At 48.2% G+C, this 10873-nt stretch overlaps 1 protein-coding gene across 3 annotated transcripts; it reads left to right on the top strand.

Annotated features, from left to right (window-relative positions):
* The first annotated feature begins 3923 nt into the window (after positions 1-3923).
* LOC109732195 (uncharacterized) lies at positions 3924-7866 on the top strand. Of its 3 annotated transcripts, none has more exons than XM_020291391.4 (10): positions 3924-4257; positions 4330-4444; positions 4777-4966; positions 5124-5419; positions 5498-5647; positions 5726-5859; positions 5949-6046; positions 6187-6278; positions 6685-6806; positions 7462-7866. In XM_020291391.4, the coding sequence occupies exons 2-10, from the start codon at positions 4349-4351 to the stop codon at positions 7526-7528; spliced, it is 1245 nt and encodes a 414-aa protein (XP_020146980.1). In that variant the 5' UTR covers positions 3924-4257; positions 4330-4348; the 3' UTR covers positions 7529-7866. The 3 variants fall into 3 exon arrangements, 2 of the variants coding, with proteins under 2 accessions (XP_020146980.1, XP_040248643.1); XR_002225324.4 differs by having other exon boundaries at positions 3957-4257; positions 6187-6273; XM_040392709.3 differs by lacking the exon at positions 7462-7866 and having other exon boundaries at positions 3960-4257; positions 6187-6273; positions 6685-6807.
* Positions 7867-10873: the final 3007 nt, after the last annotated feature.

Here is a 10873-nt window from a genome sequence, read left to right as displayed (position 1 = left end):
ATGATCAAAGCGTTTGGGTTTACACAGACTTATGGAGAAGCCTGTGTTTACAAGAAAGTGAGTGGGAGCTCTGTAGCATTTCTCATATTATATGTGGATGACATACTGTTGATGGGAAATGATATAGAATTCTTGGAGTATAAAGGCCTATTTGAATAAGTGTTTTTCAATGAAGGACCTTGGAGAAGCTGCTTATATATTAGGCATCAAGATCTATAGAGATAGATCAAGACGCCTCATTGGTCTTTCACAGAGTACATACCTTGACAAGATATTGAAGAAGTTCAATATGGATCAGTCCAAGAAGGGGTTCTCGCCTGTATTGCAAGGTGTGCAGTTGAGCACGGCTCAATGCCCGACCACGGCAGAAGATAGAGAAAAGATGAGTGTCATCCCCTATGCCTCGGCCATAGGGTCTATTATGTATGCCATGCTGTGTACCAGACCTGATGTAAACCTTGCCATAAGTTTGGTAGGAAGGTACCAAAGTAATCCCGGCAAGGAACACTGGACAGCGGTCAAGAATATCCTGAAGTACCTGAAGAGGACTAAGGATATGTTTCTCGTTTATGGAGGTGACGAAGAGCTCGTCGTAAAGGGTTACGTCGACGCTAGCTTCGACACAGATCTGGATGACTCGAAGTCATAGACCGGATACGTGTATATATTGAATGGAGGAGCAGTAAGCTGGTGCAGTTGCAAGCAAAGCGTCGTGGCGGGATCTACATGTGAAGCGGAGTACATGGCAGCCTCGGAGGCAGCACAGGAAGCAGTCTGGATGAAGGAGTTCATTACCGACCTAGGGGTGATTCCCAATGCGTCGGGCCCGATGACTCTCTTCTGTGACAACACTGGAGCTATTGCCCTTGCGAAGGAGCCCAGGTTTCACAGGAAGACCAGGCATATCAAGCGTCGCTTCAACTCCATTCGTGAAAGTGTTCAAAATGGAGACATAGATATTTGTAAAGTACATACGGACCTGAATGTAGCAGATCCGTTGACTAAACCTCTCCCTAGGGCAAAACATGATCAACACCAGGACGCAATGGGTGTTCGATTCATCACCATGTAACTAGATTATTGACTCTAGTGCAAGTGGGAGACTGTTGGAAATATGCCCTAGAGGCAATAATAAATGGTTATTATTATATTTCTTTGTTCATGATAATAGTCTATTGTTCATGCTATAATTGTATTGTCCAGAAATCGTAATACATGTGTGAATACATAGACCACAATATGTCCCTAGTAAGCCTCTAGTTGACTAGCTCGTTGATCAACAGATAGTCATGGTTTCCTGACTATGGACATTGGATGTCATTGATAACGGGATCACATCATTAGGAGAATGATGTGACGGACAAGACCCAATCCTAAGCATAGCATAAAAGATCGTGTAGTTTCGTTTGCTAGAGCTTTTCCAATGTCAAGTATCTTTTCCTTAGACCATGAGATCGTGCAACTCCCGGATACCGTAGGAGTGCTTTGGGTGTGCCAAACGTCACAACGTAACTGGGTGACTATAAAGGTGCACTACGGGTATCTCCGAAAGTGTCTGTTGGGTTGGCACGGATCGAGACTGGGATTTGTCACTCCGTGTGACGGAGAGGTATCTCTGGGCCCACTCGGTAATGCATCATCATAATGAGCTCAATGTGACTAAGGCGTTAGTCATGGGATCATGCATTGCGGTACGAGTAAAGAGACTTGCCGGTAACGAGATTGAACAAGGTATTGGGATACCGACGATCGAATCTCGGGCAAGTAACATACCGATTGACAAAGGGAATTGCATACGGATTGATTGAATCCTCGACACCGAGGTTCATCCGATGAGATCATCATGGAACATGTGGGAGCCAACATGGGTATCCAGATCCCGCTGTTGGTTATTGACCGGAGAGGCGTCTCGGTCATGTTTGCATGTCTCCCGAACCCGTAGGGTCTACACACTTAAGGTTCGGTGACGCTAGGGTTGTAGAGATATATGTATGCGGAAACCCGAAAGTTGTTCGGAGTCCCGGATGAGATCCCGGACGTCACGAGAGGTTCCGGAATGGTCCGGAGGTGAAGAATTATATATAGGAAGTCCAGTTTCGGCCACCGGGAAAGTTTCGGGGGTTACCGGTATTGTACCGGGACCACCGGAAGGGTCCCGGGGGTCCACCGGGTGGGGCCACCTGTCCCGGAGGGCCCCGTGGGCTGAAAATGGAAGGGAACCAGCCCTTAGTGGGCTGGGGCGCCCCCCTTGGGCCTCCCCCCATGCGCCTAGGGTTGGGAACCCTAGGGGGGAGAGCTTCCCTCTTGCCTTGGGGGGCAAGGCACCCCTTCCCCCCTTTGGCCGCCGCCCCCCCTTGGAGATCCCATCTCCCTGGGCCGGCGCCCCCCCCAGGGGGCCTATATAAAGGGGGGAGGGAGGGCAGCAACACACAGCCTTGGGCGCCTCCCTCCTCCCCTGCAACACCTCTCTCTCTCTCGCAGAAGCTCGGCGCAGCTCTGCCGGAGAACCGCTACATCCACCACCACGCCGTCGTGCTGCTGGATCTCCATCAACCTCTCCTTCCCCCTTGCTGGATCAAGAAGGAGGAGACGTCGCTGCACCGTACGTGTGTTGAACGCGGAGGTGCCGTCCGTTCGGCACTCGGTCATCGGTGATTTGGATCACGGCGAGTACGACTCCGTCATCCACGTTCATTGGAACGCTTCCGCTCGCGATCTACAAGGGTATGTAGATGCACTCCCTTCCCTTCGTTGCTAGTAGACTCCATAGATGCATCTTGGTGAGCGTAGAAAATTTTTAAATTATGCTACGATTCCCAACAGACTTCCAGTGAGATTGAGCCTGTACAGCGGGCTTCTACGCCGGGTATTACTCCCTTGAAGGTAGTTGTGGTGAGCTTGATCTTTGAAGGGTCAATGCCCATTTTGCGGACAGTGTCTTGATGGAGCAAATTGAGGCTACTGCCGCCGTCCATGAGGACTCGTGTGAGATGGAATCCGCCGATAATTGGATCGAGGACCAGAGCTGCCGAACCTCCGTGACGGATATTGGGGACCGCTTAGTCCAGACAAGACGTGTGGCGGCTCTGGACAGAACCGTTAGTCCAGGACTCCCTCAATGAGGTCCTCCCAAGTATTGTCTCTCAAACTCACCCGGAGGGTGATAGGTAGAAGCATTAGTTTGATTCCGCGAGAGGCACAATCGTGCCTCTTTTCGGAAAGGAAAAAAGCGTGCGCCTGGTTTGTTTTTTTCGTATGTTTTTTTTAAGAAAAAAAGTTAATCAAAATCTATCAATATGGGATCTAATTTTGACGATCTCGACACGAGGAATACAATGATGAAAATGGTTCGAGATTTGGACGCACGGTTTAACAGATAAAACTTTTTGAATAAACGGATCTAGAAAAAGGAAAAAAAACTTCCATATTGTCGCAACCTTTGAAAGTGGGAGTGACCTTTGCAAAGAGTGCTCCTTAGTTAGTGATTAGATCTGTTTAGGGCATATTTAGATGTGCTTTAGTTATTGCACATCTAATTAACTACTCCCTTCGTCCCGTAATGTAAGAGTCAAAAAAACATCTTACATGCTATCAACAAAAAAAAACATCTTACATCACGGGACGGAGGGAGTAGTATCAAACTAGAAAGAACAAAAAAAAGGGTAATGAAAATGCTTGCACGAATCTTTACGTAAAATCAATGGTAGAGGACTTGGGTGTGCAATATTTAGGATATATCTAGATGTGCTTTAACAAAATTGTTAGTGATTTCGAGAATTCCCCGGCCCTGTGTCTGTGTGTACCAAAGATATGCAGCGATGGAATTCAAAATAAAAAGATACGCAGCGATTAATTCAGAAACCGTGGGCCCATTCCTCTCGCACAAGGCCGAGCCAAAGGCCCATTTGGCCTATTGTGCTCCCAGGTGCAAGGCCCAGAAGCAGAACCCTGACCTTGGAGGCCTGCTGCTCGGCAGGTCGAGCGGGCGGCCGCGGCGCCTCTCCGCCGACGAGCAGGGCGGTCAGGTCGGCCAGCGAGCTGAGGAGCAAGGCTTCACGAGCTACGCGCAGCGCGAGGCGAGGGCGCGCCCTCTCGATTCGCCGAGGCCACGGCCACGCGGCCCGCCAGCTGAATCGCGGGGGGCGGCGCCGCGAGCGAGCGGGTGGAGGGCGCGGCGGCGCAACTTGCAGACTGAACGTCACGTCGGGCATCCGGCACTCCGGCGCCCCAGCAGGCACTGCCACACGCCAGCAGCAGGCAGGGCATTTCACTCTTTTCACCAATTGTGCTGTAACTTCGCTAGCTGCCTGACAACACCTATGTGTGCAGTTGATTCAGGGCATTTGCCATGGAAAGATTTGATGAGTACGACTGCGCATCACCTCAGTCTCACCAGCACCCCGACCGCGTCTCTGATTCTCTCGAGGATCCGATATCTGATGAGGTGCTGCCTCTCCTGACGCTGAGCTACATAGGCTTTGGTATTTCATATGTTCTTTATTTGCTTGGCCAATAAATGTCGTAAACATTGTTGCAGCTCATGTGCAACGAAACTGTTCTGAATTTCATAGTATTGTGTCTGGACCCTGAACCACTCTACTAGATGCGCAAACTGTACAAATTTATCTGACATCGCTTGAAAATCTCATAAACATTGTTGCAGCTCATTGTGCCTTTTTATGCAAATTTATCTGACATCGCTTGAAAATATCGGCATGTAGCAGCATATGAAATGCTTATTGAACATGTGGCTTTTCTTTTATTGTATATCAACAGGATGTCCAACCAACAAGGCTCTCGCTGGCCTGTGCTACTTCAAATAAGAGAGAGAAGGATACCAGAATGGCGGGCCACAATGAATCAACCATCTGGGATGAAGTTCACGAAGAGGCTGATGAGCTAGCCCATGTGCATAAAGATCCTCATGCTCGTAGTGTCTCGCTCCTATCTGCTGGAACAAGCAAAAGTATATCACTGCAACTGCATCTCCTGTAATACATATTATGTAGATTCTGATATTTCTTGAAGCAGTGCAGGACTTTGGCATGTAAATGTTTTCTTGCATAACTTTTTCGGGCGTGTATCATATATGAATCATTCTCCTTTTTTTGGTACTGATGCAGGGAGCAAATGTGAAAATAAGCTCAAATTTTCAATACGTGGATTCAATTCTATTCTGTCAGGCGTAAAGAGTGAAAACTTGTATGCTGGGGAACAAGAAGTTTCCTCAGGAATGCGACCAGCTAAAGCTATAGAAACTATGATGGCTGAGCAGTTCGAAAATATCGATGAAGAAACTGAAACTGAAGAATTGCCCCCAGATTTTGCCCATCCAACCAAGAATGCAAACATTTCAGTTGCTGAACTTCTTGAAGATCTACAGGATAGAAGTGCCTCATCTGTTAGAACATCATTTTCGGTGAGTATTTCTTGGTGCTGCTTCATTGTTTGGAGTTCTTAGACAACAGCTAGCTAGTCTCTGAACATTTCAATGCAGATTCATCAACAAACCGAAGCTAAGGAAGGGAAGCCAAAAGTTCCGACTTCAGGGAAGAAAATACTAGCACTTCTAGGTCAGAGGGATCTTGACAGTGAAGAGCACTCGGAGCATGCTATTGGTGAAACGTCTAGTGAGGATGAAGCGGAAGTATGTTGTTGATATAACTGCTGTTATTGGTAGTTGTTCAGTTGTACTGTTCGTCATGATACTTCATTCCTGCAACAGGATACTGTTCGAAACAACTTGACTATGGTGAACAAAGATGTGAAGGGAAACCGAAAAACTATGTCTGACCTATTCCAAGAAGCTTTCACTGCAACAGATATGGAGGGTACTGCACTCCCCATGAGATCAACCGGGTATAGTAACCCTGACAATTCCTTACCAAATGCGCGTTGAAATAACACCGAATGTTATGCTATTCTAAATATTTTATTTCCTCGTGCAGAGCTGGTTATTATGGAAGGATGCAACAGATTATGCAGATGGAGAAAGATAGGCATGCCGAGTTCTCGAGGCAGTATAACAAAGCGCGAGATTATTTAGGTAGTCCTCTTAGTTTTGCTGTCGTGAACTTTGTATAGTTATGCTAGACTTGCTAGTTGAAGCAGTTAGTGTAATAACCTTCATCAATGTGTAATTGTGTATTCATATATTGATGATGCAGTGACTCTTCCTATTGCCAGGTGATTCAAATGGAGTTACTGTTCAAATTTTGTCAAGGTCCTTGGAAGGAAAACTAACAGTCTGCCTCTGCCTGTTGAAAGAAAAGAGTAACGTCTGTGTTTCATCTTTATCTTTCAAGAGCTCTGTTCTTTCGTTTACTTATTGCTTGCAGCAAATTAACATATTGTTTTTATACTATTTTCCAAGAAAAGTAATAATTGTTGCGCATGAAAAATACATGCTTGCTATTAAATGGTAATTGTAGAATATGTGTTGTGCAAGTCATGCATGTTGGATAGTTTTCCGCGTGGCGTTTGGCCACTCTTTTTTAATTGCCCAACCATGTAGTGTTCAGACATTTAAGATAAAAATGCAGTGCTACCCTTAGAACTATCTTTTAATGTTGTTATGCCCTCACAAAACATATCCTTTACTGGGGGTAAGTTCTAAGAAACCAAACCTTATGCTACGCGTCTCGTGCCAGTGTGGTGTTATCAGTGTATTTGTGTTTCTTGCAGCTTCCGTTGACAGATTGTGACATGGATGACAGCAGTAGTAAGAGGACCATTATCTTCAGTCCCAAAATATGTGACAATGTGGATCTTGTAGAAGGAAACATTATTCACATCCACCCACCATGGTATGCTTCTTGCAGTACATGTCTATATTTTGTTTGCTTGTTTCCGTTCTGTGAACTCATTTTGTGTTTCAAGAGGCGTTCTGTTGTAGGCTTGTTGCTTGAATGGTAGATCAATTTTGCTCAGTAGAACGGAGATACTTATTTCATAAACGAAGACACCATGAATCGAAACTAACCAAGCATGAAAAATATGGGGAGAGCTTCTATAGCCATAGCCATAGACCCTCACCAACCCATTACGAAGCAGTACCCATGCTTCAGAATTTTTGCAGTATCCAATCTTCGTCTAGAGCCCATCTAGAGAAATTTGATCAGGTGCCGCAAGGCTGCAAGAACTGCTAGTCATTCAGGGATGCAGAACTTAGAAAACAGCACTGAACACTTAAGAGTTCAGTCTGACGCTGCAGTTGGTCCGGAGAATGATGCCCAGGTATGAAATATGGCTAACGCCTTGGTGCATAATTTGCACAAGAACAACAAGGGGATTAATGTCTCACATATCAGTGCTTGTAGCTCTTGTTTTCTCGGAAAACATAGGAATTTTTTTTGTACAGCTAGGTCATCGTGGAACTGCAATCTTCTCTTTTTTCATGCTTTCGGATGGGTTTAAGCAACTGCAGAATTCAGGAATTTGACAACCCCCTTACCTCAACAGGAAAGAAGTGAAAGTAAAAGAAGAGGAGGTGATGCTCTGCACCTACTTCTCGCATCACCTGGCGTGAATGGTACTCGTACTCGAGATCCTTCTTTTCTGCAAAAGGAAAGGAAGGCGATGTCGCACCGCATGGCAGGGGCCGGCTTACCGATATGTGTATAGTTTGAGAACTCTAGACACTGGTGTATCCGTGTATGTACTGGGTAGAGTATGTGTCTCTGTGTGTTGTACTTGGTGAAGAGATTGAGCCAGTTTTGTATGTGTCGCAGCTGCTGCTGCAAGCATGTACTTCTCATTGAATTCAATGTTGCATAGGACCATTTGCCGGTGTTGCACTGCACAAAACAGAAAGAATGTTTCCATCATAGTATATGGAATAAAAATGCCCCTGTCCAGCACTACAAATATTATGCGTAGGAAATATATGTTTCTTGTGTGTGATTTCCCCCCTGAATTTCCTTGTTCTCTAAGACATCTTTCACGGTATGCCTTCGACCAACTGAAAATATATAGTTGGTTCTTAATCCAAGTGTAACAGAACTTGCTTAAGAGCGCAGCTTTGGTTTGCGATGCTGTAGTTTTATAGAGATGGGCAGAAATTAGCAGTGCAATAAGAGAGTATGAGTACCAAGCGAATCATGCATATTTCATGCATTGCCTTTCTGTTACCGGTCCAAATTAGAGAGCCGCAAAACTCGGTTAAAAGGATCAATCACCTGGCTGTCTTAGAAAAAGAAAACGCTCCCAGGCAAATGTCGAATATATCTCGTGCCTCCTCTCCTCTCCTCTCCTCTAGCACGCATGCAAGATCGAATTCACGAGTACAAACAGGCCCCGGACGTTGAATACATATATCTTGTGAACTCCCACAATGATTACAACTTTACATACACAAATGTTTGCGCTGTCAAGTCTCTTACAAATGCTGCTGTCTATGGCTGCAAAGGCTGAACTTTAACACCCAGACTCTGTGTATTTAGTATTTACACTTGCACTTCAATAGGGGAAACCACTGTAACTGCCGTCACGCTGCCGTTCGCTCGCGCCGACGACGGTGAAAAGCTCCGTGTAATTGCAGAGGCCGTGCAGCTCATCCAGGCACGGCTGCGCGGCGCCGGCGTGGGCAGCGGCCGCCGCCGTCCGCGCGTCATTCGCCGCTGCGCTGGCCGGGCCTGCCGTGGCGGGCATGCGATAGCTTGACGGTCCAGCAGTGGCAGCGCTCCACCCGTCGGCGTGGCGGGGCCGCGGCCTGTGGAGCTGTGGCGCGGGCGCGGGCGCGGCGGCGGGTGAGTTGCCGGTGAGGCGCTGCACGAGGGACTTGAAGCCCGCGGCGTCGGAGGTGACGAACTGCGTCTCGATGTAGGTGACCTTGACGCCATTCTTGTTGTCCATGGGTGATCGATCGAGCGCGGGCAGTGGCGGTGGCGCCTTTGGTCGGTTTTCTCGATCTCCTCGTGCGGCTGGCTCGGTTCTTGATCGCTCTAGCCTCAGGGTCGTGTGTGTGATGCTAGCCGTTCGGCAATGTTTATATACGAGACGGCGCTGAGATTCTGGGGGTGAGAAGTATTCTGGGGAAGGGTTGCGAGGCACGAGTGAGGAGAGAGTGACATGCTGGCAGGGAGTAAGATGGACCAGGTCAGGGCGTCAGGGCATGTGGTGGTAGTGGGAGTTGAGACGAGGTTGGCACGTGCTAGTGGCCGTGGCTGTGGCAGCGGTAGCAAGTCGAGGTGTTTGACTGGTCCTAGGGAGTTAGTGAGATAACGGTCAACTTTTGGAGAACGGGAGGGAGAGCTGGTCAAGCGCTCCTGGCCCTGGCCCCTGGGGGAGTATGGTTTTGACGGCGCTTGTTGTCTTCCTCGCCTCTGTTTCTCTCCCTGTCTTTGATGCTGACGGGTCTCAAATAACAAGCAAACACAACAAGATCACAACAAATGTGCACCCTCCGGCATCCATGCTCCCCCTTCGTGCTCGTTATGTGGTCCCGGCATCCATGCTCGACTCTTCGTCCCGTTCCGGTGAACTCCTCTGCAAATCGGCATTCTTGTGACTTGTGAGCTTCCTCCGGAATCTTCACCTTTCCGTCATGTGGTGCTCGTGTTGCTGTTGTTGTCGTTGCTGTGCAGTGCCCTTCGTTTACACTCCACGTTAGATATGGGCGCCACCCTTCCTGTGGAGATGATTTCATCACTAGCACTCTCTAAGACCATGCCTCATTTCTTCATCGCTTGTTCTCCTCACTCCCTTCGGCAATAATCACCCTTTCGGTGGAGAATCTGCCCGTCCTTCGTGCAAGCTCAACGAATTAGAATCTTCCACGTCCCTGTTTGCACGCTGCGGGGTTGGCAGTGGCGTAGCTCCTTCATAATGACTGTGTGGTCTTTGCCGGTGGTTTCGGCATTGCCATTATCAGAGCTCTCATGTGGTGTCTTTTGGAGTTTGCCCCCCTCTATGTGAGTGTTGCCCTGTACTATGATCCTCACATAACCTCAGCCGGAGTATTTAACCAAAAACTACCACAATTCATGAAACCGTGCCTACAAACTACCACTTTACGATTTTGTCCCGAAAACTACCTTTTTTTGCTAATCTGTGACTAATAACTACCATGTATGTAAATCAACCGATTCATCCATTTTAAACGCGTTTATAATAGACCTGACCCGCATGTAAGTGCTGACATGGCATCGTAAGTCAACGCCCCGCTCCCTCCCCTGCACTGGCGAGAAGCAGCAGCTCCGCCGCGCACCCCCTGTGCCGGCGAGCAGCAGCTCCTCCGCGCACTCCCTGTGCCGGCGAGCAGCAGGCACACCCCCCCCCCTTCCCCGCGCCGGCGAGCAGCAGCAGCTCCGCCGCGCACCCCCTGCGCCGACGAGCAGCAGCTCCTCCGCGCACTCCCTGAGCCAGCGAGCAGCAGGCACACACCCCCCCTCCCCCCCGCCGGCGAGCAGCAGCTCCTCCGCGCACTCCCTGCGCCGGCGGGCAGCACTTACATGCAGGCCAGGTCTATCATAAACGCGTTTAAAATGGATGAATCGGTTGATTTACACACATGGTAGTTTTTAGTCACAGATTAGCAAAAAAGTGATAGTTTTTGGGACAAAATCATAAAGTGGTAGTTTGTAGACATGGTTTCATGAATTGTGGTAGTTTTTGGTCACTCAACTCCGCTTTGGCATAAATTGCGGCCTTTGCACACCCTGTAAAAGGGAGCAAGAAACTGGAGCTCATCTTTTCTATAGGTGTCGCTACACTCCGAGGCTCTGGAGAGCGGTCAGGAACAAACTGGGTCTGGTGGACATGGACATCGATGCTTGCCATCTTGAAGACTCCCTCAAAAGTGTACCGCCACTAGTCCTTCTGGAAACCATCATCGAGGAGGCAAAGCTTTGGATTATTGCGCGGGCTAAAAAGC

This window comes from Aegilops tauschii, chromosome 6 (assembly GCF_002575655.3).
Source record: "Aegilops tauschii subsp. strangulata cultivar AL8/78 chromosome 6, Aet v6.0, whole genome shotgun sequence".
Lineage (NCBI taxonomy): Eukaryota > Viridiplantae > Streptophyta > Magnoliopsida > Poales > Poaceae > Aegilops > Aegilops tauschii.
The sequence above is the reverse complement of the archived record's forward strand: the minus strand, read 5'-3'. Positions and strand labels throughout refer to the sequence as shown.

Coding starts and splice junctions, on each gene's coding strand:
- LOC109732195 (XM_020291391.4), top strand. CDS start 4,349: ATGGAAAGATTTGATGAGTACGACTGCGCATCACCTCAGTCTCACCAG. Junction 4,445..4,776: donor AGGATCCGATATCTGATGAG/GTGCTGCCTCTC, acceptor GTATATCAACAG/GATGTCCAACCAACAAGGCT. Junction 5,860..5,948: donor CTCCCCATGAGATCAACCGG/GTATAGTAACCC, acceptor TTCCTCGTGCAG/AGCTGGTTATTATGGAAGGA.